General features: G+C 36.5%; 3 protein-coding genes across 3 annotated transcripts; 1 reads left to right on the forward strand and 2 right to left on the reverse strand.

The window, feature by feature from the left end:
* Window positions 1-2,596: 2,596 nt before the first annotated feature.
* Window positions 2,597-5,481, forward strand: LOC306845532 (C-signal-like; the record flags this gene model as incomplete). Its single annotated transcript, XM_079378402.1, has 6 exons — window positions 2,597-2,737; window positions 2,817-2,871; window positions 2,970-3,157; window positions 3,253-3,414; window positions 3,934-4,044; window positions 5,368-5,481. 6 exons carry the CDS (start codon window positions 2,597-2,599, stop codon window positions 5,479-5,481), a joined length of 771 nt encoding a protein of 256 aa, XP_079234528.1.
* A 1,570-nt stretch (window positions 5,482-7,051) lies between these two features.
* On the reverse strand, window positions 7,052-11,950 carry LOC306849765 (E3 ubiquitin-protein ligase TRIM39-like; the record flags this gene model as incomplete). The annotated part of the gene is made up of 6 exons (XM_079385059.1): window positions 7,052-7,611; window positions 8,518-8,636; window positions 8,721-8,743; window positions 8,835-9,065; window positions 9,176-9,271; window positions 11,417-11,950. 6 exons carry the CDS (start codon window positions 11,948-11,950, stop codon window positions 7,052-7,054), a joined length of 1,563 nt encoding a protein of 520 aa, XP_079241185.1.
* Window positions 11,951-13,455: 1,505 nt separating this feature from the next.
* LOC306847083 (PDZ domain-containing protein GIPC1-like) lies at window positions 13,456-18,195 on the reverse strand. Its single transcript, XM_079380839.1, has 7 exons — window positions 18,020-18,195; window positions 16,625-17,064; window positions 16,361-16,546; window positions 15,236-15,416; window positions 15,047-15,153; window positions 14,637-14,718; window positions 13,456-14,557 (listed from the first exon to the last, which is right to left on the reverse strand). The coding sequence occupies exons 2-7, from the start codon at window positions 16,922-16,924 to the stop codon at window positions 14,406-14,408; spliced, it is 1,008 nt and encodes a 335-aa protein (XP_079236965.1). The 5' UTR covers window positions 16,925-17,064; window positions 18,020-18,195; the 3' UTR covers window positions 13,456-14,405.
* Between the last annotated feature and the right edge of the window lie 2,041 nt (window positions 18,196-20,236).

The raw sequence follows: 20,236 nt of genomic DNA on the forward strand, positions 1-20,236 counted from the left end.
TTTTACAGTGTAGGCCATGACAATTTTTTTTTAGATTTTTTAGGCTTTTAAGGCGGGAGCTCTCTTGCTATGCTGTATAAAGCCTAATCCTTTTCTAATCAAAGTTTTGATTTTTATGCTGTTAATAGGAAATGCCACATGATGCAAAAATGCGATTCACTCACAAAACTGCAAGGATTGACAACCAGCTGAACACCTCTGGTGTGACTTTAAATGCAGACCTTGAGCCAAAAACTCGTCACCAAACACCAATGACTTGTACATAAGGGTACTGTCATTTTAGATACGTCCAAAACTGTTGCAACAGAGATGGAAATACAATTTTTAAATACATGAATTATATTTCCATCTTTGTTGCCACAGTTTTGTTAGTGGCTCTTTCTGTTCTAAAGAAGGGGGTGTCCCAACACTTTTGTCCTTATAGTGTCTATACAAGTCATTGGTGTTTTACATCTGACCCCTTCCTCCTGAGGATCCTGTTCAGACTGAAGTAGCTCTTTGCCTGCAGAAATCTCAGAGGGTTAACCAATGGTTCTCCTCTTGCATCATAGCACAACGATATTATATGTTTCTGCTTAATTTTGCAGAGAACATAATTACCTTTAAAGCCATAGCCGAACTGTTGTGCGTCTCCGAGCAACACAGTGGTGTTTAGTTTCTGAATGAATCTGTGTTTTGAACGAATCGTGTGAATCGATGATTCAAAGACCTTTCATAAAAAGAGCCATTTACTTCATTCCTGAATGAATCAGCCGTTCAATGAATGACTCATAAAGACATTTACGCCACCTGCTGGCAGATTGTTTATGATTTAGTATCATTTAATTAATTTTTTTTATAATAATAACAAAACATTAAAGGGATAGTTCACCCCCAAAAAATTAATTGTGTCATCATTTACTTAAACGTGAATTACTTACTTTCTTTTGTGGAACAAAATAGGTAGATTGTTGGTAACCCATAGTTTATGTTAGGCCGTTGTACCCTAAATGTGTATATGCAATAAATTTTATGTTGAATCAAATAGAATATTTCTAAAGCTACAATTTGTCTACTTACTTTCTCATTTGACACATAAATAGCTGTTAAATAATCTCTTGTGGGAATTTTCACAGTCAAATTAATTTTGCGATTAATTAGATTAATTAATCATGTAATTAATTAATATTTTAATTGACTGACAGCCCTAATATATATATATATATATATATATATATATATAATATTATTAAATTTAAATTATAAACAACACCACATTGTTGATTTAATACTCACCTTAAGTTTTAAACATGAAACACATATGCCACCCTCACAGGTGAAGAGATTCCATTAATCTCACTGCACGCTTCTTGCAAAAAGATACTCCTGTAAGACAGATACAACAAAAGAACATGAAATCTTATAGTCAAACCACTCTACTGATAGCTAATAGACGGTATGGTTAATTTGATAACTATTTTAATTATAAAGGTTTCAAAAGGGGGTTTTCGGAGCAATACCACAGAAGAACCCAAAGAAACATTCAGTGAACAGTTTAACAGTTAAAATAACGTAATAAAAGGTTCTTTGGACAAAGCTAAAAAACATTTTGTGGAATGGAAAGGTTCAGAGGATTTGAAAGGTTTTTCATGAAACCACAGATGCAAATAAAGAACATTAATTTTAAAGAGTGAGTCTTAACAGGTAATTACTGGACAGCGGATGCAAAAGAATATTCCATGACAGACTATTTTAAAATGTACTTACCTACATATGGTTCTGTTTAAGTAAGTAAGAAAATAAATAAATAAAAAAATATATATTTTAAATGGAAAATGGACAAGTTGGACTGTTTGGTTTTGTCCCCGTGTTGGACACACTTGTCAGGTTCTTGCAAAGTGACAAATGGGTAGGCTGTGTTGGAGTCCAATGTTACTAGAGCTAAGTAGTGGAGAAAACAGGAAACAACAAATTAATATAACAAATGCATATTTACGTGCCAGTGTTAAAATAGTATGTCATTTTTTCAGTGTTAAGTGTTTTTTGGGGCTTTTATTTGGTCTATTTTTAAACATCCTGACACAGTAACAACATTGGCTTAACCAATAATGTTTTAGGAAGGGAATATGTGGTTGTTTGACCAATTGGAGAAGGTGGAAAGGTTTTGGAAAACTGTTTGAAAACGTTCAATTTTTGCAATTCCATTTGGCTACAAATGGGAATGTTCCTTTTGAACAACCTATAAATAAATATCTTGCTCAAAGTCACAGTGGCAACAATGGAGCTACTAATTAGCTCATCAATTTCTGCATCATACCTTCTAGATTTTGCTTTAGGACTATTGTTTTTGAGACCAGATCTTTAACCTCCACTTTCACTCCTGATAGCATTTATAATTTGGAATAATGCAGCTTTTGGAAAGCATCCAAGCAGTTTTATTACTAAAAGCAATCAGCACTGATAAGTTCACGCTGAGTCATTTTGAAATGTCATCCTGACTAATCATGGTTACACACACTAAAATGACCTGTGTAATATGGGGCATGGAGTTCACTCAGCTTCCAATATAAAACCCAAATAGAGTTGGTTTACAGAACCAAACCGATCATCTTTGAACATGGCGGCGTTAAAGGCATGCAGTGCTCTAGTGACAGGGGCCAACCGAGGCTTGGGTTTAGAAATGGTCAAGCAACTCCTGGAGGCTCGTTACTCAAACATTTTTGCTGCATGTCGTGACCCAGATGGACCAAATTCTGAGGTGAGTATTCAGGAGCTTAGGTTCGAAGGCAGCTCAATAAATCTGTTTTTTTATCACTCACATTCTATTTCTGATTCAGACACTGAAAGAACTGGCCAAAAAGCATCCAGGTGTTATCTCCCTTGTGCAGCTTGGTAAATGTGCATTTGTCTTTTGGACTATATTTGACATTGCAATAGACAGTTTTTTGGGGGTTGAAATAAACATATCACATTTTTCTTGCTACTATTAGATGTTGCTGATCCATGCAGTATCAAAGAGTCTGCCAAAAAAGTTGGTTCTCTGCTGGGGAAGAATGGTTTGAATCTGCTTGTGAATAATGCTGCAGTGTTGCCACAAAAAAACATGCTGACCACCACTGTTGAGGACATGCAATACACCTTCAACACCAACGTGATAGGACCTTTATTTGTCATTAGGGTAATGGAAATCGCTTTTGGAAGAAAGCTGAATCTAAAACGGGGCTTTATTTCTTGGAGCATCTGAAATCCTTGGTTTTTAATTACTTTAATCAGGAGTACCTGCCATATCTGCGTACAGCAGCTAAAGCCAGTGGTAAACCAGGGATGTCATGTGATAAAGCAGCTGTGATCAACATCTCCACAGATGCAGCATCTATGAGCATCATGCCAGCACTGAGAGAACCATTCCCACTCTTCCCATACAGCATTAGCAAGGTATTCAAAAATCCCAAGACTGATGGGCTTGATGTGGTTTGAAACTCAATTAAAATCAGATATTTGGAAATGTTTCAGTGTGAAAAGGTCAGATTGGATTTCAAATAGTTTAATGTGTCCCTGAATAGAAATAAGTAAAACTATTTGAAAATGTAGGCCCGGTTTCACAGACGGGGCTTAGACTAAGGCAGGATTGGGCCATAGTTCAATTAGGACATTTAAGTATTTTTTATTAACATGCCTTTGAAAAAGCATAACTGGTGTGCATCTTGAGACAAAACAAAGGCACTGATATGTTTAAAGATCAGTCAGTGCAAGTTTATTTCAGTTGAAACAACTCAGAATTACATTTTAGTCTGGGACTGGTCTTAAACCTTGTCTGTGAAACCGGGGGGTAATGTCATAACGAGTATGCTAATGATGTGTGTCCAAATCATCTTTATACACTGACTGCTAAAGTTCTGACAAAAACCATTTTAACTGACTTGAAACTTTGTTATGCATCTGTTTTCCTTTCAGGCTGGTCTTAACATGTTGACCATATATACCGCAAGGGACTTGAAGGCAGATGAGATCCTCTGCATTTCCATTCACTCAGGATGGGTGAGAACGGACATGGGGGGAGACGAGGTAAATCTAGATTCAGCAAAAATCTCTTTTTGATAATATTACACTATTTTAAAGGGTCCTATTCTGCTTTTTCACTTTTTGAATTTTGGTCAGTGTGTATGTAGTGTGTATGTTTGGGCATAAAAAAGATCTACAAAGTTACAAATCTCAAAGTCCACTTCAAAGGGAGATATTTTGTTTTTTAAAAATCCCTTTTCAAGAACTACAACGAACAGCTCATTTGGACTACAGTGTTGTTTTCCGGTGTTAGTGATGTCACAAAGCGGTCTATTAGAATATCATTAAAATAATTCCCGCAATGAAATTCGAATGGTTGTGGGGTGGGGAGGCGCGTGCATTGACTTGGTTGAGTGCATCAGACAAGAAGACGACTAAGAAGAGCTGCTGTAGCCTCAAGTTTTCGCAAGTTATTACACATGCACCTGAATAATTATGTATGTAAATATGTATGTTATAATAATGAAAACGTTTTTATAAATTGCTGACAGTACAATACTGGACAGTGATGTAATCTGCAGAATTTACACTTCAATTATGAGACTACAGTGTTTTTCATACATTGATTTATTTGAGGTGGCCGCCACAAACAGATTTTCCAAAAGGATTTGACTTCTTTGAATAAACATGAGCACTGCACGTTTCAAAATCAAAACCGGTGCTGGTGTTTTTATATAACTGTATGTCTGAAGGAAACTGACTGTCTTCAGAAAATTTTGGATGTCATTTTGAATTTCATTTTGCATGTAGTGTCTGATAAAACAGCTTTTGTGAGCTGAGCACTGCTTTGTGTACAGCGTTACTGGGGAAACCTCAATCTCTCCCACTCAAACAGAGAATTAATTTGCATATATGCCGCCACAAATCGTGATTTAGTTAAAAAAAAACAACAACAACAATAACGTTACCACTTTAATATGTCTCGCAATATCCGTGCGTGATTCTCTTGTTCAATATTCTCGGGGTCTGAATCCGGCTCAAATTGATATGGCAATATTGATGCCATCCGGAACTTACTGTTTTGGCAAGGAGCGGGACAGTACTGAAACACCGTCTAAGCTGTTCGCCAATCACAACACACAGGGACAGCTAACCAATCACAACAAATGTAGTTTTTTTGGAAGGGGGGCCTTCATCACCCGGAACTAATCGAGCCGTTTGTGTCAGGCTGGGGAGAAAGGTATTGTAATAATGTAAATTATGTGAAAAATTGTGCATTTTTTGAACCACCATGAGAGCATGTTCTAGTACAGCCCCCAAAACAAAATCAAGACTATAAAAGAGCATAATAGGACCCCTTTAAATGCATCCCTGTTTGTCCACCAGGCGCCTATTGATGCCAGAGAAAGTGTGGAGGGAGTGATGCGTGTCATTGGCAGTCTTACTGAGAAGCAGCATGGTGGATTCTTAGACTACACTGGAAAAACAATGCCCTGGTAAACCAGAAAAAAAAATAAAAATCTTAAAAGAGGAACTTTATCAAAGGGCTGATTGAGATGACCTATTTTACCATAGTCATTAATGTTTGACATGTCCACCTTTTTCATTCTCTGTGTGTTCAATTCAATAAAACTAAACAAACAATACGTCAATATTGTGTCATTTATCTGAATGCATAAACTTTTTGTGCTGTTTAATTTGCCATTCTTCATTTAAAAAAGAAACACCATCACAACATATATTTAGTATTTAATGTTAAGTGCTTTCTGACAGTATTTCTACAGCAAGCAGGCAATATGGGATGGGACTTAAAGATACTTAATCATTCTTTTAACATTTTGATCAATAGCCTTAAATTTTATAAACTATTACATAGATTTACACTGAGTTTACTAACCTGCTACTTCTACTAGTCTTAGCATTGTGAAAAGATCAATAAATACAACTGGCTTTTCTGATCATTTGAAATTACACATCAGTGACATTTATATATATATGAGGTAAATGTAAATATTAATTCAATTATCCAAACATTTATTTTGGTAGACAACAAACTGGCCATAAAACTTAACATCATGTACTACCAATCAAAGGTCTGGACACACTTTACTGAGCTTCTTGTGGACTTTAACATCTGTTTATCTAAAGCCTTATGCTTAAACGCCTGAAATTAATTTTACATGCATAACAGACTTTTGCGCTTTAAATTTTGACAAGTCATGACTTATGGCTAAGAAACTTCCACTGTATTAAAAGATAAATAACTGTTGGTGGGGAAAAAGAGGCTAGCAGTTATTGGATGGACAGTTTGATACAGAGGTCTTCAGTTTTGAGAAATAATTGAATAATTAATCACAGTCAGTTTGCATTAAGACCATAAACAACATGGGCTGATAACTACTCTATAAAGAGTGTGCATGCTTATCTTTGCTTAGACTCAAAAAAGAATGGTAAAGAGTTCCTGGCCATTGAATAAATGCTGGTGAGAAAGCCAAGTCTTTTTGCCTGTAGCATTCAAAGGTAAAGGCCTTACACACTCTTAAATATAAAGGCTCCAAAATGCCAAAGAGGAACCATTTTTGCTTCCCCAATGATTCATTCAGAAGCCCATTCAGTGAACAGTTCTTAAAATAACTTACAAAAGGTTCTTTAGAAAAATCTAAGACCATATGTGGAATAGAAAGGTTTTTCATGGAACCACAGATGCAAATAAAGAACCTTAATTTTAACGAGTGAGTCTCAACAGGTAATTGCTGGACATCTAATGCAGAAGAAAATTCCATGACAGACAAATTTAAAATGTGCTTACCTACATACAGTTCTATTTATATATATATATATATATATATATATATATATATATATATTTGGAATCCATATGAATGGTGGTGACTTTCAATGAAGTTCAAATATTGGTCACACCTGGTCATCTTCAATTTAACTTATTTAATGATTTGATTTAATTCTAAAACCTGGAAAAATAATAATTTAGTAGATCAAAAGGTAAACGTTTCCAAATCTTTGACTGGTACTGTATAACTGAAGCAGAAATACAGATATAAAACTGGCATCACCAGGAGGCACTGTTCCATACTGCCACTCTCACAGGGCAGATCTTCAGCGGCCCTGGATTGTTCCCATTTATATTTGCCCCCGGACAGAAAAAAGGGAACATTGTTTCAGTAAAGTGGTCATTGAATGTGTAGATAGGCGTGACACCCACTGAATCAAAGAAGCTGACCTCTCCATTATTATAGTCGATCTTCACCCGAACCCTTTCCAGGTGGCCCTTCAGGTTGAGCGGTGTATGTGGGGTGGTCATGGCTGTGTACTTCCCATCAGAGAGAGCGATGGTCCAGAATCCTCCTTCGGGACAGCCTGAGATTTTGCCTTTCCTGGCTACTGAGGCTTTAACCACACCAATTACCCAGTCATTATTTTGGCCCACGTCCACCTCCCAGGAATGACATCCTGAGGTGAAACCCTTGGAGCCCAGTACAAAAACAAAGTGGTCGAAGCGCTCAGGGTTATCAGGCAGCTCTTTCATCGTCCCCGTGTTGGACACACTCGTCAGGTTCTTGCTAAGAGACAAACAGGGGTACGCTGTGTTGGGGTCCAATGCCACTGGAGCTAAGTGGTGGAGAAAGCCGGGAAAACATTTTTACAAATGTATATTTATATACCAGTGTTAAAATGTCAAATCTGTTTAATTTAAATGTAATTCAAGTGTATAATTTCTTCAGTGTTAAAAGTGTTTTTTGGGATTTTTTTTTTAAACATCTGACACAGTAACATTGGCTCAACCAATAGTGTTTTGCAATTGGAGAAGGTGGAAACGTTTTGAAACCTGTCTGAAAACAATCACTTTTTGCAATTCCATTGGCCACGTTAGTGAGAAAATTACACCCATTAAATAGTAATTACACACTTCAGCTTTAAGAAAGTAAGTGTAGTTGATAAATATAATTTAATTTAATAGATAATACATTTAATATAATTAAATACCTAATTTAATGAATCTTTATGAATTATCCATAAACATACAACATATGGGCTATTTCTAGAAACATTAAAAGATAGTCAGTATTCAGTTTTTGGAATGACACCTATGTATATTCATTATATAAATAATGAAATATATTAATATTTTGGAATATAAATATATTACTATAAACTACTATATTTTATAATTTTATCATCATTTTACAATATTTTTTAACATCATATCATTGTATGTATCATGCTGGCTGAAAACCATTTCCCAGAAAGCTCTAACTTTACTGAAAGTCTTCAAATTGGAGCCAAACAGCATGATGCCAATTTATAAAATAAAAAATATAAACAGAACACATTAGTGATACTCTGAAACCATTGATACTCTTTGAACCGCAGTTCAGTCATTTCTTTTTCCTGTCCTTCTAATTCAGCCTGTAAGACATTCTATTCAAATTCCAACTTCTGAATTTAAAGGTAACCTGTTCGGAAATTCTAAATGCTTCACAAACTCATCCAACTCTGTAGTAACTGAACACTCACTGTATTCCACCAGGCTCTGCATTTTTTCCCACACTCTGAACTTCAGCGAGGTCATGTGCTCCACAACGTCGATTAGAGAATTGGGGACATTTTCTGGTTCGTTAAATGTTATCTGAGCTCTGAAAGGACATTCATTCAGGTTAGTTGTGGCATTTATGCAAATAGATTAATCAAATACTTTCAAATGTGCAATGTACTATTACCTCTTTTTGACATTCTTGTAGTTCTGTGGGAAAAGAGTAAAATCAGTTACTTGTGCTAACAAGTATAAACTTGTATAAACTTGATTAGCTAACAATCCAAATACAGCAGGTTACCTGTAAAAAGAGGCTGTCCACATTAGCAATCTCATTTTCAATGGCCATGACAGCCTGAGAAAAGGTGAGTATATCACGAGCGATTATGTCAGTTTTTTTCTTCATCGTCTGTTTCTTGGTCTCTTCTTCTTCTGCCAGCACAGCAATTCTTGCAGCTTCTTCCTTCAGGAGAAATTGGCGAAGCTCTTCAAACTCCTCGCGAATTTGTTTCTCTGTCTGTTGTCTTTGGTTCTATGTGAACCCAACAAAAAGAAGATAATTAAGTGATTATCCCAGTTATCTGTTGATGGTTAGTGTGTCATGTGATGTTTGTTAGTGTGGATCTTGTTCTTTGTTGATACCTTGATGTGGACAGTTATGTCATCACATTCCTGTTTGGCCTCATAGAGGCGTCGAAGACTTTTCTTAAGTGGGATGACAATCTGCCGCATTTCCTCCTGGAGAAAAAAAGAAGTACATTTCAATCCAACAATGTCCAAAAACAACCCTCTAGGACAGTTTGTAAACCGTAAACAAGGATCCCACAACAAGACTTTAACCCTAAAACAGGTGACGTGTACCACGAGATACATACTCTTTAGTCTCTTGTAGGAGGCACGAGGAAGAATTTTTAATCCAATACTGTTATTATCATAGTTGAGCTTGTTTGGACTATGGGGGTCAGATCACTTGGTTCAAATTTTCTGTGCTTGTTTTGTCAGTTTGACCTAAAGCCAACATGTCCGCCCATGGGGATGGACATTCAGAAAATGTAGAAAGAAGGTTATATTAATCTTACTTTTTTCAGCAAAAAAATACAATACAACTATTAGTATTAATTGTGAATGTTGTCTTGAGATGTTGAAAAAGAAAATGAAGTCATACGTTGTTTGTGTTGTTTTTTATTGCATTAAATATGAAATATGCGTATCTCCTGAGATACGCTGCCTGGCTTCTTAGGATTATCATAAAGGACTATCCTCGGTATTGACAATGAATGGTGTCACAAGGTAAATTGTGCCTCCAGTTCTGGTTATTTCATTATTGTGAATTCTGGGGTGGTATGGTGTGTTTGGCGTTCCCCATTGCTGGTTATGGGGGGGTGGGAGGGGTGTAGAAAATACACAGAAGTCACAGAAAATACAAGGGGGAGCACCTTAAGTGGGGTGGGGGTTGGATGGGGATTATAAATCACATCAAGGAGAGCAGATCCCCCTCAGTAGAAATCGCATTCCAGGGCCCGGGGCCCTTAGGAAAGAGCCTTACAGGCTTTCCTGGCCTCTAGGCCCCCTGTTCACAGTCCCCTTTCTATTTATTTTGAGTTCAAAAATTGTACAAATGTTAATATTTGCATGTAAAATGTATAATATTACATTTAGTTGTCTACATCTTTGAATTTTTAACTAGATTTTTCTCTTGGAGGGTTTCACACAGCTAATGGTAGAACAGGGGTGTCCAACCCTGCTCCTATAGGGCCACCATCCTGCAGCATTTAGCTTCAACCCTGATCAAACACATCTGACAGAAGTCTTCAGGATTACATAAAAATTATATTTTGTTACATAAATTACATTATATGATTGGATGGCACTAAACTGTGCAGGACAGTGGACCTCAAAGGGTTGGAATTACCCACCCCTGAAGATAAAGATCCGACAGTTAAAAAATGTGAAAATACAAAAAATGTCTATGCCTCAATTTTAGGACACTTAGACACGTCATACATGCAGCATATTTTGAATAATCCAAATTATTGGCTGTTTTTTATTCCCTAAACAGGCAACATGACCTGGGAGATACAACTCATAAAATCCAAAATATATCAAATATTACAAAAAATATTTTTAATATGTTTTACTTAAGTCCAGATGATATAAAAAGTGACATGAAATGATTTTTTGCTGATCATTTTCCACTCTCGCCTGTTTTAGGGTTAAAATAAACTATTAATTATAATATAGAAATTGCGATCAAAAAAATGAAGTTCTAACTCTAGGAAAACACATATTCAATATAACGTCATTACTTTTGAAAAGTGTATTGACTTGGCCTGAGTTTATAAAATTTCCCAGATATTATCAAGTTTTCCATGACCATGAAAATATATATTTTTCAAGAACACCCGCCAGATTCCACAATTTTAATTTAGTAATAGTAACTAACCAACTTTATGTCTTTTTGATTTGGCAAGGTAATCTGTATTATATCATTAAAATATGTAATTATTGAATATACTGTCTATAATGTATAATAATATATTCAATATAGTAATCAAACTGTATGTATACATTCTGGCAGCATTTATTGTTTGACCTTTAGTTTATGCGTATTAAATATTTACAATTAAAAAATAACTTACGAAATATCTATTGCATCACAGTAATAAGAATTGAGAATAATGACAAATACAATAAAAATATCTGGATGCATTATGGTAATAAGGATTGTTGAGGGTTAATATGCATCATAAATGATTTCAAAATAAAAACGACCAAAAGCCTTATTATTTAGCCTTAGTATGTTGGCTCATTTGTGTTAAAATAAGGCTTACTTGGAAAATAATTTCTTAAAAGTAAGAAATATTCTTAGAAGCATATCATCACCTTGAGATCATTTGCTGCCTCCTCCAAAGGACACACAATGTGGCCTTGATGTTTTTTGGACGTTTGACAAACACAGCAGAGAACCTCTTCATCATATTGGCAGAACAATTTGAGTCCCTCTCTGTGAGTGGCACAGAGAGCCTCTGGTTTAGGCGTCCCGTTGGCTGAATATGAGCCCGCTCTCGCAGACGTTTGTCCTTTCTGCTCCTGTGCGATGGCATCACAAACGTTCTTCAGAGCCAGACTCACGGTGGGCTCCGTCAGAGAACACTTCCTCCTGCACACGGGACATTCCCTCTTGGCCGACTTCTTGTTCCAGAAGGCCTGAAGGCAGAGGCGGCAGAAACTGTGGCTGCACTTCAGGACCACGGGATCGGTGAAGATCTCGCAGCAGACCGGACAAGAGAGCTCATCCTCTAAGGGCGACTGCGTGTGGGACGACAAAGCTCTCGGACGCAGAACTGGGGCGTTTTTAGGGCTCGGAAGGGTGTTTGCTCTTCCAGGTTGAGAGGAAGCCCTCGGTCGCAAGGGCATAGCTGTTTGGTGTTGCTGGAGTGGAGTCCACTTGCTTTTGAAACCAAAAACGTGACGAGCCCAAGCTGCACCTGCAGTGTTTCATCCAGATCACAAGCCTTCCACAAGCACCCTCACGTTCCAAAAACAAGACTGTCCTTCACCAATAATGACCTTTTATAGAGCTGTGACTATCCTTAACTTGAAACACCATCACAAAATTCTCAGAAGTCTGTCTTTTGACCACACCTCGTCCACTGGAGCACTGGGTTTTTATTTACGTCACTCTAATATGAAGTCTTAGTTCATTACTGGATCAACCTGAGCTTGAGGGGAAAACAAACCGCCATTGATCCGTGAAATGTTTGGTGTAAGCATTATTGTTTTGGGAACTCAGAGGCAACGTGAGGGGTTGCAAGAAAGCAAATGCTGCATGGAGCAAAGTAACTTAACGGAAAACTCCACATATAGCCACATGTGTGGAAAACATGGCAAAAATGTGTTTCTAACAGGATAACCTACAACTACTATACCAAATCATTCTTAAGTCGTATTTTCAGTGCAGGTCACTCGTTCCCTTTTATGTTCACAATGGTAATGCAAAAGTAAAGAATGGAAATATGCCCTTGGTGAGGTTGTTCATTCAAGGAGAACGAACCCATTGTTTCAATGAACAACCTTAAGAAGGAAACACCTACTGCTTTCCAGAACATAAAAACAAAGCCACAACTCATTTGATTTATTTTAATATTGTTGAGACCTACCAAATAATAATTTGGTGCAGTAACATCTGTCAATGAAAAAAACAACAACAACAACAGATATAACAGACATATCATGATTATTGCCATTTGAAGGTAGTCTGAGACAGTGTAACATGAGTCCATCAAAACCATTACAGCATCAATGTAAACTATTCATTCTAAATATGTTCAAAAAGCATCGAAAGAAAAAGTGTCCAAAGTAAATCAACGACAAGAGAGCGGTTTAAGCTACACTTATAGCTTTACATTATGTAAAAAGTTACACCAAAACATTTAATTGCATTTTTTTTTTTCTTTTAAGCTTTTTAATCTGGGTCCTTTAAAGATTAACCTACATCTTTAATAAGACAAGACGCCTGGCTAAATAATAAAAAAGAAATATAAAGTTTAAAGTTTTAACCATCACATGATCAGTACTTTACATTTCAAACATACTCTGACTTTACAGATGTGAAATACTACAGTGTTGAACTGCTTGGTTAAAAGAGTAATAATCAGCTCTGAGTTCCACTAACTCATCATGTGCTCAGTGTAAGACGCCTGTGTTTGGTCAGATTTGCAGTAATATTGTCAGTATCTTGGAAATGCTCACTGGACTGGCTGTAGTGAAGTTTCCGTAAACACATCAACACTATATACACTCAAACCATTACCATACAATCAATGGCATCTAATGCCTATACCATCAGTGCTTTAACATTCACTTGTAAGTAGGACTGGGCGAGATATATATATAATATATATATATATTTTTTTTGTTTTACATGTTTGTATATTTATACACATAACATGGATTTTCAAATCTATTTCACTCCAATAATGGTTTGTTTGAAACTATCCTATCACCCAGCCCAACTTTTAAGCCCTTCATTCTTCCTCCACTTCTCCTTTAAAGAATAAATACTGTAACAGGTGAAACACTATCTGTAATACATCATGATATTTCTTAATACTGATTTTACTGATAAAAAAGACAAAGATTTCCTTATGTTTGGCATTAGGCGGTAGTTTACCACACTACTAAAATGAAAATGGATGATTTCTTTCACTCTTTTAAAATAAGAGCTAAGCCACAGAACTGGAAATGTAAAGCACTAGAGGTCATTTAGAAACGGTTTTTCATTGCAACAGCTTCAAAACCACTTGAAATCCTTTGTATAATAGAGAACAAGAGTACATAAGACAGCACATGCTTTAGGGAATCATTATAGTGTTGATAAGACAAATGGTCCATGATTCTGCCATGGGACGGGTCAAATCCACACCGCAGGGGTCACTACAGTGCAAACCAGCATTGCCTTGATCTCTGCACTGGGTGTTCTGTGCCTTACCGTGCAATTTATACAGCATCGGGCAACACAGCGCAAGTGAAAGTCACAGTATGTAACAGAGTAACCTCACAGGGGTACCAAACGCGGGCCCCTGGAGTAAACACCTTGCAAATTCAATGAGTCTCAGCATATTTTGCTTAATATCCTACTAAATAAGACATTTCATATAAGTGATTAGGCTCAATCTATTCAAATCTGAATACAATTTTAAAATGCATTCAATGTAGTGTCTTCATAACATTTGCATCTTAAAAAAAAAAAAAAGGAGTTAGAGGCCTACATATAAGTGTTTCCAGCGTTTTTAAAAAGCAACCCAGCATATGCTCCCAAAATCAACAAAAATAAAACTCAATAGTGTTCCTAAAGCAGTGTTTTCTGGAATTACACCCGACCGACCTTTGCATCGCCTATGGCACCCCACACATCAAACACAAACTCATCTGGAAATGCGAAATCACCCAGAGTCTCATCCAAAGCTTCGGCAAACTCATCCGGGTTCTTTTTGTCTTTGCCGAGCTCCACCATCGTGGCAGCTGTAAATGAGTGTGGAGGAGTTAGAAACACCACTTAAAAAACAACTGTACAAAATCTGCAATATGCAGGGAAACATACCAAGTTCACTGTCTCTAATGCCCATGTAACTCTCCAATAGATCATCGACTTTCTCGATAGCTTTTTCTTCAAATGCTGACGGCTGCAACACAAACAAAGAATTAAAATATTAAAGATTACCTTGCTCAGCTTAAAATTATGATTAATTCATTGTGCTATTGTGGTTGGTTGTCTGTCTGTGATGTTTTTCTACAATGTTGTTGCAAATTTTGCTGATTACTTTTCCTCATATTAATCACAAACAATCCGATTATATTGTTATATGTGACAATATGCTGAATTGCGAAATATGTATTGAAGTGTGTATCATATTACATGACAGCTAGACCCTTCCAATCACACAAATGCAAATATGTATCCACTGCCTCATGATCTGAACTGATTCTGTGCATTTAACCCGACGGTCTTACCAGTTCCTCTACGGTGGCTGGTCCTTTAGACCTCAGGCGCAGAGTTCCTCTGCCTGTTCCTAACTGTGCAGAGCCCGACCTGCTTCCTGACCGCTGATTGATCATGTCTTTAAAAAAAGGTTAAAAAACCATCATATCAGATTCACTGTGGCTATCAATGTGAGCTACAGGATATTCAAAAACACTTACCAAATGCCTTCAAAGGTTCCACCAGCTTCAGGAAAAATGTTTTCCCTTTGGGCAGTTCCTTCAGCATCTTGGCAACCTCATAATGGCGGCAGCCAATGAGTATCTGCCCGTTGATCGACTCGATCATGTCACCCACATTGATGACCTGGATCTGATGAATAATACTTCCTTCTCTTATTCTCTGCAAAGGGAACAGATGATTTTCAGATGATCACAGCTTTGCAGCAGACTGGGCGGTATGACTGGTCAAGATGAGGATAAAGTTATTATTAAGAAGTGTTTGGTAGGTACAGCATGAAGTAAGGTGTATATACTCTTTACGGTTGTTGAGCAATGGTACAACTTGACTCATTATAGAAATCAACAGATGTGCAATCACAAGCATGCTTATATCAGCACATTTACAACAATTAAGAATAGGAAATTTTTTTTTTGTAATGTTAGTTTTAGTACTGTTAATCTTTTGTTTTTAAACCAAATATTACATAATGTGGGCCTTATAAATGAGATGAATGATCTTTTTTTTTAAGGGAAAATAAGAGTTTCTTATGGTCACCAAGGCTGCAATTATTTGGTCACAAATACAGTAAAAACAACATAATATTATAATTTCAAATTACTGTTTTTTACTGTAATATATTTTAAAATGTAATTTATTCCTGTGATGTTAAAGCTGAATTTTCAGCATCATTACTCCAGTCTTCAGCGTCACATGATCCTTCAGAAATCATTCTAATATGCTGCTCAGTAACATTTATTACTATTATTACCAATGTTGAAAACAGATGTGCTGCTTAATATTTTTGTGGAGACTGTGATTTTTTTTTCTTTGATGAACAGCAAGCTCAAGAACAACATTTATTCGAAATGATATTTTTTGTAACATTATAAATGTCTTTACTGTCACCTTTGAACAATTTAATGCATCCTTGCTGAATAATAGTATTAATTTCTTGTTTAAAAAAAAAATCTTTCTGACACTAAAATTTTAGACAGTATTGAAATATGTATTGAAAATGTACTCAAGCTGTAACATTAAAGATTGGTCATATAGCAAACAATTAGTCTTACCATCAAAATCATGAATGTAAATGCATCCTTAAAATCCCAGGTCATTCCTCTCACCTTAATGAAAGCATAGCCAGCTCCATTATCAGTGATGGTGAGCCCCAGTGCATCCTCTCCTTTAAAGACCTCCACCTCTTTTTTCTGGCCCTTCACATGAGCAAATATAAAGTCCTCCAGTCCGATCTGGCCACCCAAAAGTTTATCCATATCCACTTTGTGAGTATTCAGTGTGCAAAACATCACCTGGCATAAGGACATAAGCATTTAGCCAGTATAATCACTAAGGCCTGCATTTATAACACAAAGGGAAATGCCGCTCACCTCTGTTGGAGGAATCCCAAAGGCCTCTCCTATCTTGGCGTAGAGCTCGCGCACGTTGCTGAAGCCTTCGATGCGACCCGTGGGGCTGCCGTGAGCCAGCTGGGTGTGGAAGATCAGGCGAGGTCGCAGGCTGGTGGGTGGAGGGGGTAGGCCCTCATGGGCAGCTCCTTCGCCCAGGCTGACCCTGCCACCATCCAGGCCATCCAACCCTGGGACGCTCAGTCCAGCCCGGATGGGCTCAGCCTCCTCGTTCTCCACCAGTGGAGACGCCTTCTTTCTGCGTCCCAATCCAAGTGGCATTTTGGATGCTGCTGTCGTTTCTTGTACAGGCACAATGTTTTAATACAAGAGGGGTCTAAGCAGCACCTTTAATATTGTTCTTTATGTGCCCAAATACAAGTACAAAGTGTCTTCAACCCATTCAAAGGAAATCTCCAGACCTGTGATACAAATATGGACAAACAGGGGTAAAAAGAAAGATACATTTGTAGCAAATTTAATAGACAAGCAAAGAAGATACACAAATTTAAATTTACAAGGAATTTAATTTGAGGAATATTATAAATCATTATAAATAAAAGACTAGTTGCATACAACCAAAAACAAGAAACATCATTAAATAGTAAATATAAAAATGTTACTAAATTTAAAAAATAAATAAATAATAAAAAAAAAAAAAAAAAAAAATTATATATATATATATATATATATATATATATATATATATATATATATATATATATATATATATATATATATATAATTAAATTATAGATTATAATTATAATCTATCATTTCGCTAGCATTGAATTCTACATTTCCTGATACGTCCAGGTTTTCTATTACTATTTTTTTCATCATCACTTTTTTTTTTATAAGATTTATAATAAGAGTTAATGCATAAATGTAACTTCTATCATTGGATTCGAAATATCCTGATACTAGCATGTTTTCTACGACTGTGGTAAGACAGGGAGGGCTACACTGCATTCATATTTCCTACCTTTCAAGTAATACAAATTAAGTGCAAAATTGCATGAACTCTACATCGTCATTCATAAATTAATCCCAATTAACAAAGAGTAGGGAAATTATACATTTGTAACAGAATTAATATACAAAGTTGTTTAATTTAATTTGGTTAAAAACACCAAAAACAAGACAGTATTTGGGTCTGCCTTGTTTATTTCCAGTCATCCAGCAAGCAAACTCGAACAGCCACCTGACTGAAAATGATCAACTAAACTCAAAATTGACCACAGAAAAAGCACTTTCATGTGTTTAAGGTTCAGGATTAAAGCAGCCTGGCATGTTTCTATTCATAGACCAAAGCTAAAGTAACTAACAGTAATATGAGTTAGCATGTTAGCATCCTTTGGACATCACGACACTTACCAAACTAACACTGGCAGAGAGGAAACCATGAACCACTGGAACGTCGGGCTTATAATCTATTCATTATAAAAGATGATTGTTGAAGAGGGTTAAAGCGGGAGTTTAGGGAGTATGTCCTGGTGTGTGAGAGAAAGGCGGATTCCACATCTCTCAACACAACCTGCAGTCCTTCCTCTACTGAGAAGCCAAACAGCAGCGCAGCTCAAACCCTCGCGCACTGCTGCCACCTACAGGCGAGATGCGCTCAGAACATCAGCCAGCGAGGCTGTTCAAGAAGTTATCGCTGAAGCCCACAAGATCCAGGGGGCGTGGTTGGATCCACATCTAGGGGGTGGAGATGGGTGGGTTTAGGGATCAGGGGGGTAGGCTTAGGGGTGGAGATGGGTGGGTTTAGGGATCAGGGGGTGGAAAATTTAATTTAAATAAAAAAAAATGTTTTAATTTAATAATTAAAATTTTTGCCCTCACAGATTCCTATTCTCCTTATTTTTAACATATGAGCTGATGCAGTCATTTAACTTGAATGTGCGAGGCATCTATTGTAATTCGCTTCCAGTCATTTTAATGACAAAACTGCTTGTTATACTGCTTGACATTGCAAACAGGTATTTCTTATATTATTTTAATGTATTGTCAATTATAAACTCACTAGTTTGCAGCACAAGTAGTTTTATTGTACTCAAAGACCTTGTAGCTCCACCCCTTTTTTGCACTGCTCGTTGTCTTCTGTCTTTCATTTGTATTTCCACAGCGTTACCGTAAGTTTGTATGAAATTATTAATTACCACTCATTTAAAAATCTCCCCAGTCTACTGACGTTAATGACATTCGCTTCGAACATTACAATGTTCATGATAAATTTCGTTAGCTCTACATTTAGTTAACTAGCTTATTAATCTTCAACAGTGATGCTATAGAGCAGGCATCCTCAAATCTATGGAGAGAGAATTGTGTCTTTATTACATGCGCGAAAATAAATTATCCGAGAGAAAAAAAAAAGTTTGAGAGAAAAAGTTATCACACTGATAGCAAAAAAGCATTTCATGAGAGAAAAAAAAATATTTGAGAGAAAAGGTTTTCATACCAATAGCAAAAAATAATAATATTTGAGACTAAAAAAAGTTTTGAGAGAAAGTATTTTCTCATAGAACATAAAAAAATATACATTTGAATTTTTTTTCATTATTTCTGAGAAATAAAATCTCTCTCAAAATACTTTGAAAAAAACTCTCAAATATATATTTTTTGCTATCAGTGTGAAATCATTTTCTCAAAAAAAAAAAAAAAAAGTGTTTTTCTCAAAACGCTTTTCTTTGCTCTCGATGCAATTTCTTGCTCTCGTGTCAGATTTTGCTTTCACTGTGAGAATTGTGTCATGGGCGGGGCCACGTTCCTATTGGCCAGTCGGGTGAGCATCGTCTTGTCTTGGGAGTCGAACTGAATCATTACACCATTGCTCGGTTCACCTGCATGATACCGCCTCTGCCTTATGGCTAGTTTAGTTGAGCACGGACACTCCAATGTTTGGGTAAGATGATGACACACAGCTGGCTTAGCAAGTTCAGCATCACTGAAGAGTAAACATTAAAAAATAGCACTCATATTCAGGAATGGATGTGTATTATATTATTTGCTTGCTAATCGCTAGTAAAGCTAACCAGCCATCATGCTAGGTAAACTTGCAAACTCACCTGGTTTATATACTATTTTTAAATCAAATGCCAAATGAATGTTTTGATTTAGATAGTTTCACTGTAAGTGAAGTTTTCACTAGCTTCGTAACGTTAGTTCACTGACAACCGGGGCGATTTCCCCTTCATTATCACAGACGTATCGCCTGCGATAATTAATGCGATATGGCTCAGCTTGTCAGTGAACTTATGGTAGTAAATGCCGCTCCATCTGAAAGCAGGTGATGGCGATTTACTACTAATCAAGGAACCGGCTTTACTGACGAGATGAAAATAACAATGTCATCCGATATATCGCCCAGCCCTAGTTCATCATATACAACCTCCTGTACAGTTTTACTCCATGGACTCAGAATAAACTATTTTGTTTTAAGGTCAATATGATACATTTTCTGTTTGAACCTATAACTGAACTATAACCTAAAATGATTATTATTAGTGTGTTTAGCATCTGTATCTCTCACTATAGGTAGGCTATAGAGCAATATAACTCTAAAATATTTGCCTTAGACTATGCAATTTAAAT

Source organism: Barbus barbus (assembly GCF_936440315.1).
Source record: "Barbus barbus genome assembly, chromosome: 3".
Classification (NCBI taxonomy): domain Eukaryota; kingdom Metazoa; phylum Chordata; class Actinopteri; order Cypriniformes; family Cyprinidae; genus Barbus; species Barbus barbus.